Source organism: Vicia villosa, linkage group LG5 (assembly GCF_029867415.1).
Source record: "Vicia villosa cultivar HV-30 ecotype Madison, WI linkage group LG5, Vvil1.0, whole genome shotgun sequence".
In the NCBI taxonomy this organism is placed as follows: domain Eukaryota; kingdom Viridiplantae; phylum Streptophyta; class Magnoliopsida; order Fabales; family Fabaceae; genus Vicia; species Vicia villosa.
This window is the reverse complement of record NC_081184.1, coordinates 165,654,444-165,677,798: the sequence shown is the minus strand read 5'-3', so window position 1 is coordinate 165,677,798 and position 23,355 is coordinate 165,654,444. Positions and strand designations below refer to the sequence as shown.

At 34.1% G+C, this 23,355-nt stretch overlaps 2 protein-coding genes across 2 annotated transcripts; both read right to left on the bottom strand.

The window, feature by feature from the left end:
• Positions 1-2,787: 2,787 nt before the first annotated feature.
• LOC131603720 (putative RING-H2 finger protein ATL21B) lies at positions 2,788-5,783 on the bottom strand. Its single transcript, XM_058876138.1, has 2 exons — positions 4,732-5,783; positions 2,788-3,419 (listed from the first exon to the last, which is right to left on the bottom strand). Exons 1-2 carry the CDS (start codon positions 5,477-5,479, stop codon positions 2,935-2,937), a joined length of 1,233 nt encoding a protein of 410 aa, XP_058732121.1. The 5' UTR covers positions 5,480-5,783; the 3' UTR covers positions 2,788-2,934.
• Positions 5,784-6,815: 1,032 nt separating this feature from the next.
• LOC131603719 (putative RING-H2 finger protein ATL21A) lies at positions 6,816-22,492 on the bottom strand. The gene is made up of 2 exons (XM_058876137.1): positions 21,556-22,492; positions 6,816-7,906 (listed from the first exon to the last, which is right to left on the bottom strand). The coding sequence occupies exons 1-2, from the start codon at positions 22,436-22,438 to the stop codon at positions 7,443-7,445; spliced, it is 1,347 nt and encodes a 448-aa protein (XP_058732120.1). The 5' UTR covers positions 22,439-22,492; the 3' UTR covers positions 6,816-7,442.
• Positions 22,493-23,355: the final 863 nt, after the last annotated feature.

Here is a 23,355-nt window from a genome sequence, read left to right as displayed (position 1 = left end):
ATAATCGTCGTCCTCATCTTGCTCGTATTATACAAACCTAGTTCAATCCTTTGAAAGATCATACTCAATCATTGAAGAATCAACATTAGATGAAGGATCCTCTTGTTAAAAAAGAAAACAAGGAAGATGAAGAAGGTTCTTCAACATTAGAACAAAGAAGAGGAAAAGAAACATCAACCTTGGGGAGAATCATGAAAAAATCATCTTCAAATAAAGAAGATAGAATATGCATAAAGGCACCCAACGAGAAAGATGAGATCTTGATATTAGAAAATAGAGATCTCAGAAAAGAGAAATTTCCAGTACTCACACTCTAAATAATTATGTTTTAAATTAAAAAGCTCTAAAGGTAATCACCTTAGATCATCTATAACTAATGCACCTGGGCCTAAGAAAAATTACGGGCACCAAAGGTGAAAACCTATTTGCTTTTTCAGGATTGCTTTATAGCTCAGATACCAAATGATTATTTAAAGTTGTACAAAGCATCAATATACTCTAGAAGTATACATAGTTTGAAGTTTTTGATCCCGATGATGAACTATGATGATGAATGTCTACCATTATGATAAAGAAATACCTTTGAGAGTAATCTCAAGATTAATGATCAGTTGAATAATAAGTTTGTAATAGACTTATTCATTTTTGGTTTATCGACTCTCGCATCCAACAATGTGTGGACAAGAATACACCGTAAGGTGTTCTTATCAAGAATTATTTCGTGAAAGTGGTAAAATTATTTTAAGGTTGAAACAACCAAGAAAGTCTGAATAAACACTTGAAATAATTATTTTATTTAAAATCATTTTTGCTCATTTAATTAAAATCACGCCTTACCCATCAAAGAGCATTTGTGTAAGTTTCCTAGTTAAAGGAGCAAACAAAGATAAATGAGGGTGCATAAAGATAAAATTGCCCAACACAAGGTCCAACTAGCGCAAATATACTAAAAAAAGAAAGAACTAATCGATTAACATCTTTTGCTAACCAATTAGAAAAGATCCTAAAATATATTTTCAGAACAAATCAAAGCTCATCTTGCTCGCCAAGCAAAGCAAATCCCAACAATTATGAAGATCTCTTCCGAAACAGAAAGATTGAGAAATCTAACCGATTAGAATACAATCTATTTGATTAGGACGTCCAGAAAAGGTGGGTTTTGATCTAATTTTTGGACATCATAATTTTCATATCAAAACCCTTCAATCCACACACTCAAAAAGTCCAAAAGGTCTCGCTATAAAACGGTATCATTCCTTGACTCATCTTGCATTACATTCCTTCTTTCCATAATTCTTTTGTAATTACTCTTGTAAAATCATCATGAACCCTAGAAAGATAGGTTTCAACTCTAGCCCTATCACCGATGATTTCACAACCAAACAACAAGTAATAAGATATTTTGCACAATTCGCAAACTAAACTGTCATGAGAATTTATACCCTATCTCCAGAAGAGTTCAAAGAGTGCAACTTCTTCAAAAACTTTGAAACACTCAACCTCATTGATTTTTTCTATACCCCCTCTGAAAAGATTTATACCTATCTTGTGAAGATGTTATTCTCAAATCCCCGTCTCACTGATGGAATACTTCAGAGTGAAGTAAGAAATCATAGAATAAATCTTACAATAGAAGAATTTGAAAGGTTACTAAATCTCCCTCACAAAGACAAACTTCCCGAGCTTGGAGATGAAGCAAATAGGTACAACTATGCCTTAGTCGCATCCTCCCTAATGAAAAACCCTTTAACTCACGTATCTTATCCACTCACAACCAAGTACATTCTCCCTGAAAGTAGGATGACTGACTATGTGATAACTCACATCCTCTTCCTTAGGAAAGGAAACTTTGCTCTCCTTATCCAAATTGATGTAGAAACCGTTTGGCTAATAAAAAACAAAGTCAAGATCAATTGGGCTCAACAAATTATTGACTACATGCGAGAGATCAGAATAAAAGGAACACAAATTCCTTATGGACAAATAATCACAAAGATCCTGAAGAAAAATATATACAACTTTGAAGGAGAAGGATATACCGAAGGATAAACAAAAATAGGAACCTCTGTCTATCCTCAATGAGTTTGAGCTAAAAAAACAAGGAAAAGTCATAAAAAAGACACCCTCAAACAAAGGAAAGAGAAAAGCATTGAGACACCAATAAAAATCAATAGCTTAGACGACTTCTCCCATTTACTCACAAGCCTTGACTATCTAAAAATCCTTAGTAAAAAGATGGATGTTCTCAACGACAAAATAGACTTTATAGTGAAACACTTCATACCCAACCAAAGCCAACTACCTCCACATCTATTTCATCATGATGATCTTGAAGAAGAGTAGTTCCATTTAAGTTAGAATGCACTTTCGTTTTCTGATTTTTCCTTTATGTACTTGTTTAAATTTTTGCAGTACTTCCCTTCTTAATTTCAATTTAGTAATTTCCGTCTTGTATCTTGAAAATTCAATAATATATGTTAATTTCAATTTAGTAATTTCCGTCTTGTATCTTGAAAATTCAATAATATATGTGTGATGTTTTTCCTTTTCTAAAATTAAACCTAAAAGACGTCTAGGTCAAACACATGGCAATGCGTATGAATTCTAGTGGAGCTCCACCAACTTAACTCTGCAACTTTTCTTATGTGACTATGAGTCATATCAATTATTTAGGTTCATTTGCTAAATCAATAATATAGCATCATAGAATTAGACTTGAATGTATAATATATTTTATTTAAGATAAATTAAAGTGAATTGTCAGAATTATTTTCCATAACCAAAGAATTAAAACTAAAAAAAGATAAATAATACTTTCTCGTATATATCATCTCTGAAAATAAAACAAAAATTTCACAATCGTATAACACATGTAATGACTCTATTCTCAGTATATAACTACATTAAATATATAAGACTTGAAGTATGCCCAGTTCATCGTGAAGATGTCATTGGTGAAGAGTTTGGGGATAATAACAATGAAGATAAATAAGGAGTGGTAGAAGAATATGGCTCTGGTGAATTCCTACATATAGGACACGTGCCATTCATTTTGAGCCACTCATCAATACAAGCAGCATGAAAATAATGGTTGCACTCAGGTATACTTCTCAATGTCTCTTTAGGTTCATATTCAGATAGACAAATTGAGCAAGTATTGTCACTAGGCTTCAACAAACGTCCACTTTCTCCGATAAGAATTTTAGGATACTTTTCAATAGTGGCACCATCAAGGCCAGTTACAAAAGAAGGGAGTGGTTCTAAGGAAATTGTTATTGAAGGATGATTTGAGGTTCTTTGGTTATGAGGTAAGAGTGTCCTCATCTTACCACGTATAAAGCAACAAATTACAACTAGACAGAGAAGTCCCGGTAGTCCCACTCCTATTGATATGCAGTATTTGGCACTTGTAGACAAACCTGTATCAAATATGTTATGTAAATCAATGCTACAAACAACTTACTAGAAGAACAATAGAGAAGTTATTAGTTATCACTCTTAATATTCAAAGCAAAAACACAATAAAAATACCTTTTTAAGAGAACACTAATTAGCAAGCTATTTAATATCAAACATTTATGGAAAAAAAAGTTGATTAAATAAAAAATTGATCCAAAATTAAATCTACTTAGCATTTGAATGAAATAATAAGAGTCTCTTACAACTTAATCAGAGATTATGTATTTGAATTCAACTCTTGATACATAACAGTTTAATTCTCTTGAGATAGAACTTTGTCGTGCCTATTATAGTCGCTCCCGATTTGAGAGATTATTCTCTACAATTACATGCGGATAATATCCGATTTATATTAAAAAAAGTCAACCTGAACACTAGAATTTAGAACTACTATTTCAATATCCCTTAAAGATAGAAAAAAGATATGTTAAAGAAGGGGTAGCTTAATTGTTTTGCTTCATTGTTTTAAAGTTTCATAATTGACAATAATACTTTTTATGTTTTTAATTCTAACTTATATATTAGTGTATAGAAGTGGCTGATACTTATAAATCAACTACCTTAAAAAAATAATTAAATAATGTATATATTTTGTGTGTCCAAAAGATATTCTTAAAATGAAAAAAAATAATTTTACACAGTCAACTAGTATTTTACTAAATCACTAATATTTTTAAGTTAGTTGTATAATCTAGCTGAATCATGAATATCTGATATGAAAAAATTATTTTACACAGTCAATGCATTACTTTTATTCTTATTTGTTTTTATGCTTAAATGTTTGTTTCCACATAAAAATTGATTTCTTATGTTCAAATGTATGTTTCCACAAATGTTTGTTTCCACATAAAAATTGATTTCTTATGTTCAAATGTATGTTTCCACATAAATATTGATTTGTATAATAGATGAGGGTTGAATGCCTCATCCTTGTCATTCGGTTTCAACATGTCATAAATCATGCTTCTATTGTTCAATTATATTATTATAAGGTAACCTAAAAATTAATTGAAAACGATATGGTATTATTCCTTCTTTCTTGTTTCACACTCCGTCTTTTTTTGGGTTTATACATAAGAAATTATACATCATGAAAATTGATTTGTCACACCCAGCCACTAACAAAGTTCCAAAATTTCATGATTAACATTACTTCATTTTCTGGCCTTAATTATTTTCTAAGAAAACATCAACTATCAAAACCGTTGGTAAAACGTTAATGTCATGGTTTTGTTGAGAATCAATCATAGCCATAGAATGAAAAACACATACCTCCATTGGAAGGACTAGGGAAGCATTCAACTTGAAGACCATTTGTCTCATCATCAGAGAATCCACAAACTTGACCATTAACTGCACATTTCTCACATCTAGGTTTGTTCCACACCAACTCAACATCACTATTAAGATCAACCCAAAATGGCCACATAGTCATATCCATCCTCGGTAACGGAACAAGACCTCTTGAAATCACCTCGCATGTTTCAGACAAAGTTGTATCCTCAATAGGCTCTCCCCATGAAACAACAAGGGACGTGTCCGAATCATGTTCGCTTAGACAAGAAACCGGTGTTATAGGAAATTCAGATGATACGTTGGAAGGACAACTAAGAAGAGTGAGATTATACAAGCGGTAAATTTCCGGGTTTAGTTTGAAAGGAGAACCAGAAAGGTTGAAATTATTTCCTAAGTAACGTTTTGGGAGACAACCTTCGGGGTCGTTGACTTGGATTGTTTGGGTTTTGTAGTCGATGTTGTTGATGATTAAGTTGTTTGTATTGGGGAGGCTGAGGATTGTTTGTGTTTTTTTGTGGCATGAAAGTTGGAAAGATGGATTTGGATAATAGCTACAACGAGGATCTTGAATTTGAGTAGTTTGTGTTAAATCGAAAGGAAAAGTGATATCAATATCACCGCATGATAAGGTTTTGCAGATTGTTTGTTTGGCTTTAGAAGTTTGAAGGTCGAAAATAATGAAGATAGTGAAAAATATAACAGGTGTTAGAGTTGAGGAAGCCATTAGTAAAAGAATTTGAGAGAGAATAATAATAATAATAATATATGAATGATCGAGTAGAGAAGAAAAATTAGAGTAGAAATGGAACAAGGACTTTATAAGTCAATTTTTAAATGAGTATTTGTGAAGAAAAGTCAATTATGAGAATTGAATAGAAGAGGCAGCGTGTGGAACATGGCTAGAAATTTGGTAAAGTAATTGACCAATAATGTTAGATTATAAGAATGGACCAAAAACATTAATGCTGTGCTGGAGTCATTTCTGACTTTAAAGTGGCAATGCAATTTCAGGAAAAGTGCTATTGCTAGCTTTGATTTTGGATTTGTTTTTTAAAATTTGTTTTACATTAATGAAAAATAAAATGATTTATATTTTAAATCTATTTTTGAAATGTGAATTGAACGTTTATTTTAATATACCTTAAAACTATTGATCTGATCATACTCTTGTTTGACACTGCTATGCTTTAGCAATACTATTGACCTGATCATAGTCTAGATGCTATTCCACTGCTCTATATTTAAACTCACACTGTGCCAGCTAAAATTGTCAAAAGCACTTGAGATTCTGAAGCAACCACTATTCATTTCATTCCATTTACAAGTATCATTTCTAAATTCATCTCTAAGAGGTTTATGGAGATGAACTTGTCAAGCATATCCTGAGTGAAAAGACTTTTAAGAAGGTTCCAATTCCAATCACCACTATCAGTTATAAGATTTGAAATAGTCTTGTGACTTTGATCAGTTGCATTAGTAATAATGAAATCCTTCAGCACAATGCTAGGGGCTAACCAACAACCATCCCAAGCTCTAATTCTTGGGTCATCTCTCACTGACAAAACAAACATGTTATCAAGCAGGGAGAGCCAGGGACCAATCTTCTACAATTTTCTTCCATAAGCTGAAATCTTGTGCCTTTGCCTCAACTCATTAAGAATACTGCATTTGTTATCATATTTTCCTCTCATTACTTTACACCAAAGAGCCTTGTCTCCACTCTTTATTCTTTTTAGCATGAGCATCAGTGTTTTTGGAGAACAAGATACTAGATTTCTTATAGCCGATTGTCTGTCATGAACTACTACAGGAAACCTCTAGCACCTCCATAATGCAAGCCATTCTGTTCTCTGTATCTTTTCCATTCCAAACAAGAGAAGGTCAGCAAACATGAGGTGCGATATGTTACGACCAGTTTTGTCAGCTTTGACTCCTTCCCATCTACCCTCTCCTACTTTCTCACTAATCATATGTGATAACTTATCCATAGAGAGCATAAAAAGGCATGGAGAGATAGGATCTTCATGTCTAAGCCCTTTTTTAGTTGCAAAGTAATCTCCTTTCCTACCATTCGATAACACCTTCATGTTCATAGAATAGATAGATTCCATAACAATTTGCCTAGTCTTTTTTGGAATACCAACTTCCCTTAATCTATTCCTGATAATCTTACTTCCAAAGATTCTATTATAGAATGCTTATTTCCTAGACCTTATTTGAATCCAATGGTTAAGGTTATGTTTGAAAAATTTGTGTCAATAAGGCCAAAGAAACATTTAAGTGTTGTTTTTGTCTTGCTTGTTCAATGTTTATTATTGCTACAAAAAAAAATGCCCATTCTTTTTTATTTGGAATTGACCAACTTGGTTGCAACTATAGGCGTTAATGCTTGTCCTGAGAGTTTTTTGTATATGTAAGTCAAGCATATAGTTACTTTGTCTGTTATACTAATACTTGACACTAGTAATTTCCAACTGTATACTCATGAAAGTGTGTAATATGTTTGATCCTATTCTAATATTGACTAAAAACTGTTAATTCCAACCATGACTAAAAATTGTGCAAAATTCTTCAAATTTTGCTAGATGAATAGATTGCACTTACCTTATCCAGTTATAGCTAAATAATAACAGTAATATCTAACATACCTATAAGGACTGAGTAGTATGTAATCAGAATAACAATTATTACAAAGTCGGAGATACAGGCAAAACCGAAGCAAACGAGGTAGATATCTCTGGAAAATTTCTACACAAAGGGCAAGTAGCATTTGTCTTGAGCCATCCATCTATACAATTAGCATGAAAATAGTGCTTACATTCAGGAATAGTCCTCAATACTTCATTGGGCTGATACTCACAAAGACATATGGAGCAAATATTATCATCAAGCCTAGGCAATCGTCCACTTTCACCAAGTTGGATTTTAGGATACCTTTCAATTCTTGCATTATCAAGGCCCATAAAAACAATTGGGGGATGAGGCATAACCAGAGTTGAAAATTCTGTTCCTGTTTGACGTTGGTTTTGTGCTTGATTTCTTGTGTTCTTATTGTTGCATAGCATCCATGTTAGTATAATAATACCTAGCAGTGCAGGTATTGCCAGACCCATACTTAAACCATACTTCACTTTCTTTGATAGACCTACATCTATATACCTCAAAAGAACAAAGAAAAACAAACAAATAAGAAACTGCTATGTAAGTAGGATCTATAGGACCAATAATGCAGATTCTGAAGTCAACCGTTCAATTTTTGTGTGTAAAAAATAAAAATAAAGAAAGCATTACATTTTCTCTCATACAACTAATCAATAAAGTAAAGAAATTAAATTATAGTAAGAGTAAATATGAAAAACCTATGGATGTTGTTAATGTGAACCTAAAAAAAAATAAAGATTAACCTTTCGACCTTTCACTCACCTTTAGACTATTTTTTTCAACTCAATATTAGATATACAATTGTCCATGATACTCTTAAGTTAGAAATCCTTTGAGTGTTTTTATAACAGGCTGAATCAAACCTTTTAAATTTTTCAGAATCGAGTTGAACCAAATTATTGATTTGGTGTACCAATTATAAATTCTAAACAGATCCGAACTATTAATATATAAAATTTTCCAAGGCAAACTATTTGCTATGAGCCTATGATGAACTGAATTGTTATATTATATTTTCTTTTAATTTTTGTTTTTAATATAACAAATATTTTTTACCATCCAGTTTATTAGTAAGCATTTTTAAAAATAATTTTTGAATGAATTTTTTGCTTCATTTTTAATCGTTGTATTATGTAATATAAAGGTGTTTAAATATTTAAATTAGTCAAAATCTCAAACCTATCAAAAATAAAAATCATACAAGATTAAAATACTATTGAATATTTTATGATTTTGGTTGATTTTTGGATTAATTTTTCAAAATTAAACTAATAATTCAGATAGTTCGATTAATAGTGATTTAGTTCAATTTTTGAAATGTTTGGAAAAAATTAGTTTGATTCTTTAAGTAGATATAACTCAAAAATCACTTGAGTGTGTGCACTTCCGCGACAAACTTATATGTGATTAACAAATTGAACCTATGCGCATAAGGAAAAACTAACTTCATTGCTTAAACTTTTTTGAGAATCGATTATAGTCCGAGGTTTATTTGGAAGGAGGCCATAAAGGTGAATCTATAAGAGAAAATACAAAGATATAAGATGATGAATGAGAAGAGACTACAAATTCTTGAAAGGACCGGCGAAAGGCCCAATGAAAGAGTCTAATTATACATGGTCCAATTGAGATCATCCAACACATAAAGACGACAAACGTAGGATTCAAGGTACACTTTTCTGATTTTCATTTTTTATTATACTCATCTTAGACTCTATAACTGACTTAGGTGTTGGAATGCTAAACTTTTTACTCCACCCACCGCTACCATACTGAAGATTAGAATAATTGATTCCAGAGTCATATGTCATCAGTCAATACCAATTTTGGTTCCCGTAGGGAACAATGGGGCCGTATGTGGGAATTCGACATCGGATTCCTGCGAAATTCCACGATCAAACCCCGTTTGGTCCAAAGCTTCCACAAAGGAATCACATACGAAGTTCATTCCATCTCTAATGTTACAGTAGAGTAAATCTTTCTCTAACTTTCCTAATCTGACTATCGATTCTAAAAACAATAATTTAGAAGATACATAGAAAAACTTTAGGACGAAGACGATCCCTTTGTTATTTTTAGATCTCATCTTATCTGAAAGGGAAGCTGAAAGAAATTCGGATTAACACCATTTCATTTCAAGAGACGAGTATCCACCGCAAATTCAGAATCCTTGGAACGATGAACACAAAAGCATATCTCCTACGCACTGGCCAAAATAGACAGAGAAAGGAAACCCCGTAAATAAGGTGGGTCCATCGACCAAAGATGAAGGACGAAGACCGATCAGATTAACTCCTACCATCCAGACAAATGAACTGATGCTCGCGACAAAGAAGAATCCATTCCCTAGAGAAAGTCGAGGATATCGCTAGTGCAAGAAGACTGTTGGAAACCAATTCTATCTATGAATTAAGATACATGAAATGGATCTCTTGTGTCGTACTAGTTATGACACTTCTGAGAAATGAAGTTCTAAGCGTGTTAATCGTACTGACCTCAACGAAGCATGTCCTTCCCATTGCAAACAAACATGTAACCACCTCGTCCAGATACAAGTTATTACCATATATGGGCGTTTATCCTAGGCTAGGTTGGATACTCAAGTTCATACCATATAGCAAGGAAATAACATTTGTGATTAGACAAGCCATCTACCCATACAATGGGACACCCTTTTGATTGGATGAAGCAGTTGCAACATACCAAAGGAAGGTGGATAAGACCTGTAGAAAAAAGATAGGTGAAATCCTAAGGTTAAGTCGGAGCTCGTATCATTTTAAAGATAAAACTGATCGATAGACAATCGTACGTAGACTTCCTAAGGTCGATTATCCAAGGAAACATGTTGATGCTTCTGGTACATAAGATAAATATATTTTAAAGTTTTTTAATGCTAAATAAATAAATATTTTTCCAAGAAGGAATGTTGTACGTATGAATACTATTATAATCCTCGGAACCAAGACATAGACTATGTTTATGAAACATGATCCCACTAGGCGAAACACGCTTGAAGCGCAACTGGTGCACCCTCTCTTATGAACTAGCCACTCTAAGAGTGTAGGCAGTGGAGCCTAGAGACGTCCATCTGAACTAGGACATAACTTGGGGGTCGGGGCAGGAACCATACCTTTGCTTGGGGACAGTCCCTAGTGACGCTGAAGAAGTGCATCCATTCTCCTTGACTAAGATATATAAGAACTAAGTTTAGTAGTTACTCTGACTCATGTCAATCAGGACCACCAATTTCAACGAAGATACTGAATCTCATTGGTGACATAGGCAATAACAAACTTAAAGGATTTGTCAACTCTCGCTCAAGATGAACTCAAAGAGGATAATACAAGTGGTGTAAGACCCTAAACATTAAAATTAAATCACATTAGGGGAAATAACCATGAGGTGGCTCAAAGCTGAGAATTAAGTCAAGAACAACCCACATCTCAAAATCATTTATTGGTTTGGGTGGACGACCTTGATCGCCGCCTCATTGAAGTGGGCGAGGTACTCCCTTGGAGATTTTGAGGTGCTTAGACGAATGTTGAAAAGGCTGGTAGCAGCCATCTTTCGTGCCAGCTTTCTGCAAACTAGTGGACTAGCTTCTTCACCAAATCATGATAGTTGTAAATGGAGAATAGAGGCATGCCCATACACCACCTCGGGGCCTCATCTCTGAAGGTTTTAGATAGGAGTATGCATTTCAAGCAATTAGGAGCTCCAATGATTAACATCTGCGTGTTGATGGAGACAACATATTCATCATGGGTGCTGCACCCATTAAACTTAGCCAATGAAGGCGGTATAAAATTCTTTACAATTGATGGATTTCATATCTCATATGAGAAAGGTTATGGGTTAAATATCTCCATCTCTTCTATAAGGCTCACCTCTTGCTGGCATTGTTGGATATGGATGACATTATCCTCCAAAGTTTAGTTCTAGTGAAGTAGGTCATCTATGACAAAATGCCTCTTTACCATGGCGCTTTCCTCGCCGTCAGACTCTTCGTTGGCCAGAGTTGTTGCCTTTTTGTTCACCATGATGGACAAAGAGGTTGAACGCGAGGCACCAATCTGGCTAAATATAGTAATGGTTTCTCTTATCAGTTTTATCAGGGTGGCACGGTGGGCGCTATTTGGACTTGCTAAAAGTATAATACATGACAATCCTAATGATTAAGCATTGTCATGCTTTTAGAGTTTGTTGTAAGGATTAGAGCTAGCTCACGCAAGAAGGTGGAGAGCTCTGTATATGTGGTATATGCGTAGATTAAATTGGATTCTTCTAAACCTCGGGGTTAAGGTATTTATAATAGTCCATGAGCCTGGATTTCAGGCTCCTTGGAAATAGCAACCACTTCTAAGAGTGTGGGAATGAGGCAGTTTGTTCCATATTATTCAGGACAATGTGATATATTCCTCTGTGAATCCCATTATGCATTGTTGTGGAGTGGGACATGTCACTTCCACATTTCTCCTAGGGGGCAAGTGATTTGAGAAATGGATGCCCCATCAAAATGATGGGCGCCCAAATTAATAAACGAGTAATCAGAAAGTTGTTTAGACGATATGTTACGCCTTTCTCCTCTCACTTAGTCTCTTATGGATGCTTTGTAAATTTATCAATACACATTGACTTATTTGAGCTTACTTAGTAACATAAGTTTTTATGAGACTATTTGTTTTTGAATATTTTGTGAAAACAACTTATGATATTATGGTATTGTTAATAAAAAAAAATTAACTTATTTTTATAATTTTTTCAAAATAATTAAGCTTTAATTTTGTATTCTAATTCAAAGAATAAAATGTAATATAATAATAATAGTAATTGAATTGATAGAATTAAAAAAAAAAATTATTTATAATTTATGGCCAACCCTTAAGGTTTTAAAAAAACATATATATCTTTTCTATTTAAAAAAAAAAATTCTAATTTGACTTTAAACTTGTACATGGGCTTAGTCAAGACACCTATTACGTGGTAGGGGTGTTCGCGGTACGGTTTTGACTTAAAAAATTATTCAAACCGTAAGAAAAAAAAAGTATGTGGTTCAGTTTGGTTCGGTTGACTTTTAGAAATACGATAACATTGACTTTCACTATTATTTTGACACCTCTCTCAAAAAAAAAAAAAACTTTGGTTAATAATTTGGTTAATAATGTGTAAACAATTTATACTTTGGTTAATGTGTGTCATGATATTAAAAAGTAGTCTTGCATGGTAAAATAAAATTGCTTATTTGAGTGTTAAATAAGGTTAACATAGTTTCGTCGCTATGACATCGAAAAATAAAATCATACCAAATTAATCACCTTTGGTTAATAGTGTATTAAAAGTTGGTTAATTTAGGCTTTGTTTGGTAAGACGCATTTTTGAATTTAGTGTTTATAGTTTATAAACTCATATGACAATTTAGATATATTTAGTAACGATTTTTATATCACGAACTAATAGTTTATTTTACTAGCCTATAACTTATTTTTTAGACGCTATTTTAAATAGTTTTTTTAACTTATAGTTTATAACATATCATTTTTTCTCTTCCTTTTTTATCCTTATTATTTTAATAAAAATTCTCTTTTATCCTTTATAATTTATTTTAATTTAAAATGAAATAATTATGCATTAAATATCTTCAGGGCCGACCCAAATAATTTAGAGGCCCTGTTTCAATTTTGTTATTTTTTACAATTTTTTTTAAAAAAAGTTAGTAGTATTACTTGCTTACTTGACTATCTATTTTAACATATATATATATTATTAATTAAAAGTATATAATTATAAATACTATTATTAAAATTTAATAAAATTATTTTATAAACATAATTAATTAAATTGATAGAACATCGTGGAAATACTTCAGAAAATTGATTGAAATTTAAATCAAACAATAACTAGTTTCGTTAGCATTAAAAGAAAATCTGCTATTGAAACATAATTATTGTTAAATAAAAAGTAATGTCCTTCCATCGAATATTTAATGTTTGGAGAAAGATTTACCTATAAAACAAATAACTCACAGCTTACTAATTCAAAGATTGATTTGCACACTTGATGTGGGACCATTTTTTTTAGCCATATGCAAATTAAATTATAATTTCCAAATTCAAAACTGAGGCCCTTTAATACCAGAGGCCCTGTGCAACAGCCCTTGTTGCACATGCTTTGGGCCGGCCATGAATATCTTTCATGTTATTTTACATTTATAAATTATTTGAAGTGCAACTTTTACCAAACACTTCAATTAACTTATTAGTTATCAGTCTCACCCATCAGTCATACGTTATAAACTATTCGTCATCAGCTATAAGTTATAAACTATATGCTATCAACTAGCTTATCAGCCAACCGCTATTTTTACCAAACAAACTCATAGTATATAATTTGATTAATGAGATCTCAAACATAAAAAAAATCATAAATTATAAAATAAAGTTGGTTAATAAAGTGTAAAAGCTAGCTAGGTTAATACATTTCATAATTTAGTGTCTAAAAATAGTTAATACTATAAATTTTATTGGTTAATGAAATAGTGGTAATGGTTAATGAATTATAAGTAAAATATTATTTACAGTATAACTGGAAAAAATAGAGATTAATCTTTTGACCTTTGACCCATATTTATTGAATATATGGTTTGTTCATGTTACTCTTAAGTTAGAAATCCAACTCTTTGAGCGTTTTATAATCAAGTCGAATCAAACCTTTTAAATTTTTTAGAATTGAACGAAACCGTATTATTGATTTGGTGTACCAATTATAAATTCTAAACAGATCCGAACTACTGATATATAAAACTTTCTAAGGCAAACTATTTGCTATATAATGAACTGAATTGTTATATTTTCTTTTAATTTTTATTTTTAATATAAAAAATATTTTTTACCATCTAATTTATCAGTAAGCATTTTTTTAAACATACTTTTGAATTAATTATTTGCATAATTTTTATCGTTGTATTATATAACGTAAGGTATTAAAACATTTAAATCAGTCAAAATCTCAAACTGATCAAAAATAAAAATCATACAAGATTAAATAATATTGAATTTTTTATCATTCTCGTTGATTTTTGGATTAATTTTTTAAAATTGAACGGATAATTCATATAGTTCGATGGCTGTGGAAAATTAATAATGAGAGGTCCGGGTTGTGGATTAAAGTTTTGAACGAGAGATACGGAGGGAATGGGGGCATCATTAGCATAAGCGACAGGCATAGCTCATTCTGGTGGAGAGATATATGTAGCACGGATATAGGGAATAGCATCAACGCAATAGAATACTCAGTTAAAGAAACGTATAAAGTGTTGAGGGCGGAAGATGGGACTGAGACTAGCAGTATGTGGACAACCGTCTGGCATAAATCGGTTCCGACCAAAGTCTCATGCTTAGTTTGGCGGTTACTCCATAACAGACTTCCAACTAAAGATAATCTATTTAGGAGAGGAGTCTTAGGTTTGGATAACACTTTATGCGTCAGCAGGTGCGGTCAGGAAGAATCGGCGTCCCATTTGTTTTTCGCCTGTCCTCTGTTTGCAGGTGCTTGGATCCTGATAGTCAGGTGGCTTAGAATTATGGATGTCCTACCTATTGAAGGCAGGGAACATTTTGAACAATTTGGCTATCTCACAGCTGGTGGCAAAAAAGAAGAAAGCAGAATTAGAGTGGTTTGGTCCGCGTGTATCTGGTGCATCTGGTGCATCTGGAAATCTCGGAACAATAGTATTTTCAAGAACAAAGAAACGTCTGCAGAAAAAGTTTTCGAAGAAGTCCAAAGAGTTGCTTGGAATTGGCTGAGTAGAAAAAACTTACCTGCAAAATGTAATATGTCTCAATGGTTCTTGAATCCAAGGATACTACTAGGATAAGTAGAGTCGGTCTCGGAAGCAGGATTGTCTGTGGGGGCATCTTCAGCAGCAGAGGGATGTTACAGTGTTGAAGTTTACGGTCTCTGTTGGTAGGAGCAGGCGCTTCGTCATCTGGTCGGGTTAAGCTTTGGTTAGGTGACAAGAACTAGAGGCTAGGTGTTGGAACAGGTGGAGTCATGCCTCTTGCCATTTGCCTAATTATCTCTTGGTACATCTCAAACCATTCGTGGACAGCGGTAGATCGAGAGAGAGGAGAACGGTGTACTCATAAGGGCTGGTCTCGGTGCATTTTTGGTTGTTATCGTCACTAAATGTGATGGTGTCGGAGCTGGCTGTTTATCGGGTGGCGTAGCTGCGTCTGTGGACTACCGTCATCTTTGGAGGACAACTTGGCTCTGGGAGATTATGTGCAACTTCACAAAGGCTTCTACTGTGAATAGTTGGAGATTGGATACTGAGTTTGGAATCTGAGGCAAATCTAAATGTAACCCTGGCACAGAATATTACGCGACGGGAATTTAAATTATCAGGTTTTGACGACGCTTGGTATGGACTTTTCTGAGTTATAATGCGTTTGTAGATGCGGTGATAGCAGTGTTCTGGGGCTGAGATAACTGATATTTATCCTGGTCTGGAGGCTGTTCCTGTGTTCAACTAGCCTGGTTTGCTTGGTCGAAGCGGGAATTAGCGCATTGCTGTTCAGCTCTAGGGGGTATGCATTGAGGTCTTCGGTGCAGTGTTTTAAAAACCGGACCGGACCGGCCGGTCGGACCGGTCGAACTGGGAACCGGCCAGGTAACCGGTATGGTTCAATAGTCGGATCGGGTATGCCATCAAACCGGTGGGAACCGGTGAAAACCGGGAAAACCTGGAAAACCGGAAAACCGGCGGTTTAATTGCTTTTTTTTTTGTTTTTTTTTAAACTTTTTTTTTAAATTTTTTTTAAAACTTTTTTTAAACATTTCTTTTAAACTTTTTTTTTAACTTTTTTTTTTAATATATTTAGTAGTGTATTACTTAAATAGCATTCTCACATAGTTTTTTTCGTTAGTGACAAATTAAAAACTTTATTGTCTATTTGTTATCTTTGCTAATAAATTTTCTTAAATAGCATAAACATATTGAATTTTATTTGTTTTTCTTTTTAGGAGATCCTATTTTGAATTAAATTTGGTATATATTGGAGTTATTTTGTTATAAACTATTCAATTAGATTATGTTGTAATTAGACTTTGTTTAGATTATGTTATAATTAGACTTTGTTTGCAATTAGACTTCGTAATTTTTTACTATTTTTTTTATGTGTGATACCTTTGCTTAAAATTTGAATTTAAGTTATGAAATTGTGAATTTATGATATGATATTTTTAAAAAATTTAAAAGCTAATTATATTTTTTTAGAGACTGAATGATTCGGTTCGACCGGTTTTATACCTATATAATGACATGTCTATTCAACCGAGTTATCCGGTTTGGTCGTGCGGTTCGACCAGTGACCAAATGGTTCGACCGATAAACCAGTGACTCAGTACCCTCACCGGTTCGATGACCGGTCCGGTTTTTAAAATACCGGTTCGGTGTATTATTGTGAATCAATCGCAACTAGCCGTTATGCATCAGTGCCTGTGCTCTTCTTATAGTTTGTGTGGCTGCATAACACAAGTCAACCTCGTTTGTTGTATGTGCCAGCATTCTATCGGTTGGAGTTGGCAGTACGCTTGGTCGGGCGCTTAGCGGTTGGAGCTTCATGTTGGTTGTCCGCTTATACGTTACGGTGTTGGTAGAGGGGAGTGGGCAGGGTATCAGCTGTTTCGATCTTCCATCAATTTCTGAGTCGCCCCGCATATTGGAGCAAGTCTGTTATTGTGGGGTGTTTTTTAGGTGTGAACTCTCAATTCCTGAGCTATAATTATGTGATTATTGCTGCTATGTGGTAATTCATGGTTGAGGCATTAGTACTGATAAGCTGGTCTATAGTTGTATTTTATTCAGGATATCTTCACTATTTGATGTATTGAATACTGGCATGTCTCATGCCTTTGGTTGGTAATATACTTTTGTTGTTTCAAAAAAAAATAGTGGTTTAGTTCAAATTCAATTTTTGAAATGTTTAGAAAAACTTAGTTTGATTCATTATGTAGACATAACCCAGAAACCACTTGACTGTATGCACTTTGGCGACAAACTTATATGTGATAAACAAAAACTTATATGTGATAAACAAATTAAACCTATGCACATAAGAAAAAAACTAACCCCATTGCTTAAACTTTTTTGAGAATCAATTGTAGTCCGAGGTTTATTTGGAAGGATGCCATGAAGGTGAACCTATTGGAGAAAATACAAGAATATAAGATGATGAATGAGGAACTACAAATTAGTGATAATGACGGTTCAGAACCGACGAAAGGCCCAATGAAAGGGTCTAATCATACATAGTCCAATTGAGATGATCCAGTACATATAGACGACACACGTAGGATTCAAGGTACACTTTTTTGATTTCTATTTTTCATTACACTCATCTTGAACTCTGTAACTGACTTAGGCGTTGGAATGCTAAAATTTTTACTCCACCCCCGGGCTATAATATTGATGATTAGAATCACTGATTCCAAAGTCATATGTCATCAATCAATACCAATTTTGATTCCTGTATGGAATAATGGGGCTGTATATGAGAATTCGACACCGGTTTCCAGCGAAATTCCACGATTAAACCCTGTTTGGTTCGAAGCCAAACCACAAAGGAATTACATATGAAGTTCATTCCATCTCTAATGTTAAGGTAGAGTAAATCTTCCTCTAACTTTCCTAATCTGACTATCGATTCTAAAAACAATAATTTAGAAGATCCAGAGAAAAACATTAGGACGAAGACGATCCCTTCAATATTGCCAGATCTCGCCTCATCTGAAAGGGAAGCTGAAAGAAATTCGAATTAGTGTTATCGCATTTGAAGAGATGAGTATCCACCACAAATTTAGAATCCTTGGAACGATGATCTTCTATTGAAAATTCAAGATTTTGATCCATCATAATGATAGGCCATATCAGTTTATGAAGCTCAATCTATGTTGAAAATCAACAACGTCAGAATGTAGATCGAAATAAACACAAAAGCATATCTCATGCACAGTGGCCAAAATAGATCGAGAAAGCAAGCCCCGTAAATCAGGTGGATCCATCGACCAAATATGAAGGTGGAAGACCGGTCGGATCAACTCCTATCAACCGACCAAATGAACTGATGCACGCGACAAAGAATAGTCCAATCCCTAGAGAAAATCGAGGATACCGCTAGTGCAAGAAGACTGTTGGAAATCAATTCCATCTCTGAATAAAGATACATGAAATGGATCTATTGTGTTGTATTAGTTATGACAATTCGAAGAAATGAAGATGTAAGCATGTCTATCATACAGACCTCGACCAAGCATGTCCCGCCCATTGTAAACAAACAGGTAACCACCTCGTCAAGATATAAGTTGCTACCATTTATGGGCGTTTACCCTAGGCTAGGTCGGATACTCAGGTTCATTCCATATAGCAATGAAACAACATTCGTCATCAGACAATCCATCTACCCATACAATGAGACACCCTTTTGATTAGAGGAAGCAAATGCAACATGCCAAAGGAAGGTGGATAAGACCTGCAGAGAAAAGATAGGTGAAACACTAAGGATAAGTCGAAGCTCTTATCATTTTAAAGATAAAATCAATCGCTAAACGATTGTGCGTAGACTTCCTAAGGTCGATTGTCCAAGGAAACATGTTGATGTTTCTGGTGCATAAGATAAGTATATTTTAAAGTTTTTTAAAGCTAAATAAATAAATATTTTGCCTTGAAGGAATGTTATACATGCGAATACTATTATAATCTTCGGCAACATGACATAGACTATGTTTATGAAACATGATCCCACTAGGCGCAACACGCTTGAACGCAAATGGCACACCCCCTCTTATGAACTAGCCACTCTAAGAGTGTAAGTAGAGGAGCCCTAGAGACGTCCAACTAAACTAGGACATAACTTGAGGGATGGGGCAGGAACCCTACCTTTGACTGGGGATAGTCCCTAGTGACACTAAAGACATGCACCTACTCTCCTTGACCAAGACATATAAGAACTAAGTTTAGTAGTTACTCTGACTCGTGTCAATCAAGACCACCAATTTCAATAAAGAAACAGAATCTCACCGATGAGATAGGCGACAACAAACTTCAAGGATCTGCCAACTCCCACTCAAGATGAACTCAAAGAGGATAATACTAGTGGTGCAAGTCCATAAACATTAAAATCTAAGCACGGTAGGGGCAATAACCACGAAGTGGCTCGAAGCTGGGATTTGGGTCGAGAACAACCCACATCTCAAGATCATTTATTGGTTTGGGTGGACGGCCTTTGATCGCCGCCTCATTGAAGTGGGCGAGGTACTCCCTTGGATATTTAGAGGTGCTTTGACGAATGTTGAAAAGGCTGGGGGAGGCCATCTTTTGTGTCTGCTTCCTACAAACTGGTGGACTAGCTTCTTCACTAAATCCTAATAGTTGGTGATGGAGAGTCGAGGCATGCCTATATACCACCTCGGGGCCTCATCTTTGAAGGTTCCAAAGAGAAGTATGCCTTTCAATAAATTGGGAGCTCCAATGATTGACATTTGCATGTTGATGGAGATAACATGTTCATTCCAGACGCTGCACCCATTAAACATAGCCAATGAAAGCGGCTTAAAATTATTTACAATTTGTGCATCTCATATCTCATCTGAGAAAGGTTAGGGTCCAATATCTCCACCTCTTATATAAGCCTACCTCCTGCTGGCGTTGTTGGATATGGATGATATTATTCTCCAAAGTTTGGTTCTAGCGTCGTAGGTCATCCATGACAGAGTGCCTCTTTGCCATGGCGCTTTCCTCGCTGTCAAACTCATAGTTGGCCAGAGTTGTAGCCTTTTTGTTCACCATGATGGACAAAGAGGTGGATTGCGATGACACCAAATTGGCTAAATATTATAATGGTGGCCTATATCAGTTTTATCAGGGCCGCATTGCGGGTGCCATTTGGACTTGCTAAAAGTATAATACATGACAATCCCTAGTGGTTAAGCGTTATCATGCTTTTAGAGTTTGTTGTAAGGATTAGAGCTAGCTCACTCAAGAAGGTGAGGAGCTCTGTATATGTGGTATATGCGTAGATCATATTGGATTCTTCTAAATCTCAGGGTTGAGGTATTTATAAATGTCCTTGGGCCTGAATTTCAGGCTCCTATGAAATAGCAACCACTTATAGGAGTGTGGGAATGAGGCGGTTTGTTCCATATTATTCAGGACAATATGATATATTCCTCCTTGATTCCCATTTTGCATTATTGTGGACTAGGAAATGTCACTTCCATATTTTTCCTAGGGGGCAAATGATTTGAGAAATGGACGCCCCGTCAAAATGATGAGCACTCAAATTAATAAACAGGTAATTAGGAAGTTGTTTAGGCGATATGTTATGCCTTTCCTCTCTCACTTAGCCCCTTATGGACCATTAGCAAATATACCAATACACATTGACTTATCTGAACTTATTTAGTAATATAAATTTTACGGGACTATTTGTATTTGATTATTTGTGAAACCTACTTATGGTATTGTTAGAATTTTTTTTTACTTATTTTCATAATTTTTCGAAATAATTAAACTTTACTTTTGTTTTCTAATTCAAAGAATAAAATGTAATATAATAATAAATATATTAATATTTATTTAAATAGATAAAATAAATAAAAAAACATTTTTTATAATTTATGGCCGACCCTTAACTAAATAGGTTTTTTAAAAACATATATTATCTTTTCTATATAATTTTTTTTTCTAATTTGATGACTTTGAACTTGTATATAGGCTTAGTCAAGACACTTATTAGGCAATGTGTTTTATTTTCACCCCTAGTCCTTGTCTTTGTACTTAATTTTCTTTTTCTTTCTCTTTTTTAATATTTTCATTGACGTACCAAAAATATCTTTTAAATATTTAAATAGGTCAAACAAAAATCCTAATGACTAACCTATATAAAAATCTAAATTGCAGCTCAAATTAGTCATTAATGCAAAATTCATCAGAGATGTGATGCATTGATGAACAATTATACTTTTTAAAGACTAGATTAGTTTTTAAAAAAAATTTCAATCAAGAAAACATTTTTTATAGATTTTTTTAGCAGTAAAAAAGAATTAAAGTTGAACGAAATGAATGAAGATAGATAATTTGACCTTGTTTGGGAAGATCATAACAAGCAAGACGAAGAACATCTTCCCCAACCAAACCACACGTTCCTCCACGTTCTTCACAACTTCCACAATCTGGATTATCCCACTGCAACGGTATATTTGAGTAATAATCATTCCAGAACAACCAGTTTGTGTCTTCAACTGGCACCATAGCCGACGTAATAAACTCACACAAAGATGTCCATGGAGTTGCAAACGGAGTATCGTCAGACCTCATAGCCACCACCGGATAATCAACGTTCAAACAACTTATGCGATGTACCATAGATGAAACAGTTGTATTCGAAGGACATTTTAGGAACGAAACATTAACAAAAGTGTAGTAATCACTTAACCGAAACGGTGAATCTTTAAGGTTTAACATGAAATCATGATGATGGTCAGACATGAAACGTTTGGGAAGACACTTGTTTGGATCGTTGACCCAAACTGTTTGGTCAATGAAAGATATGTGTTTTACGACAAAGGTTTCGGAGTTTGGAAGAGTGAGTAAAGGTTCACTGAAAGTGGTGGTGATGGTGTTGCTACAGGTGAGTTCGAAACCTGGGTAACTACATAGATTGATTTGGTTTGGCTGGTTTGTTGAAAACGGGAATCTGATTGGAAGTCCAAAGGTTTCGCATGATGATGTTCCACATGTGAAGTCTTCACTTTTTGTTCCATGTAGTGATACGAGGATGATTGAGGAAATTAAATATGAGAAAGTTGTCATTCTAATGTAAAGTGTGTTTGTTCTGGTTTTAATGGATGGAGGAGAATTCATATGGTTGCAACAAAAGGTGAGAGGAAGCGTTGCTAAAAAGTCTAAACACCACTTCACCCAAAACAACAAAACAAATACTAAATCCAAAAACAAATGTTTCATGACTTGTTCGGCAATTTCTCTCTTTTTTTCAACTAATGTACTCCTCTGCCTCTATTCTCTAATTATATTTTATACTGTGTTTCTTTAGAAACTTTGATGTGCGTGACATTTTTTAAGCTTTGCGCGTTTAATGATAAGTTTTGAAAATGTCTACTAATTAGATTCAGTTTTACTATAAGTTTTAAATATATTCAAAGGTGTGGTTTTCAAAAAAAATAAATAAATCAAAGTAAAATGATGACTGAATTTTATCAAAAGTCTCATATCAGATAATATATGGCTGGAATATGTTCTTATAAGTGAGGACAATCCTCTTATTTTAAGTCGGTTTTGTATGATTGAGTTATGCTCAATCACATTTCTTAATATGGTATCAAAGACTGAGTTTTGCCCTAGAAGCTAGTTATGTAGGATTGAGTTAGACCAACCACATTTCTTAACATAGTATAAAAGTCTGGCTTAAATATCTGATTGGCCACCTGCTACCAGGTTTCTGTTATCGGGCCACCCACCATTTATTTCCATGTTCTTAATTTATAAAACAACTGGAAATAATTACTAAAAAATACACAACCATATCAAGAAATTATGAAAATGATGCTTAGAAAGTAGAGTTCTAAGTCAGGAAAGTTACTTATCAGGGTGAGTTCAATGCTCCTTCTCAGCTACCTTTAGAGAAATAAGACAATGCCTTTAGCTTTCTTGAGTTCCCAAGTGTGTGAATATGTGCTTATTTTGTCATGAAATGCCTTGAGTCTCTCTACCCAAGTCAAACTTGCAAGTGATGAAAAATGGAGTTGGATGGGATGATTTGGTGGTTACAAATGTGTGTCAATGCATATAAAAGTTTGTATATGATGTATATATGATGTTTCAATCGAAAAAAGGGTCAGAACTTGAGAGAAATAAGAGTTTCA

Bases quoted from the DNA above. Each gene is read 5' to 3' on its own strand.
- LOC131603720 (XM_058876138.1), bottom strand. From the start codon at position 5,479: ATGGCTTCCTCAACTCTAACACCTGTTATATTTTTCACTATCTTCATT. The intron at 3,420-4,731 runs GTATGTGTTTTT...TATTTGATACAG, and splicing joins CCCTAGTCCTTCCAATGGAG to GTTTGTCTACAAGTGCCAAA.
- LOC131603719 (XM_058876137.1), bottom strand. From the start codon at position 22,438: ATGAAACATTTGTTTTTGGATTTAGTATTTGTTTTGTTGTTTTGGGTG. The intron at 7,907-21,555 runs GTCAAATTATCT...TGAGGTATATAG, and splicing joins TTATGATCTTCCCAAACAAG to ATGTAGGTCTATCAAAGAAA.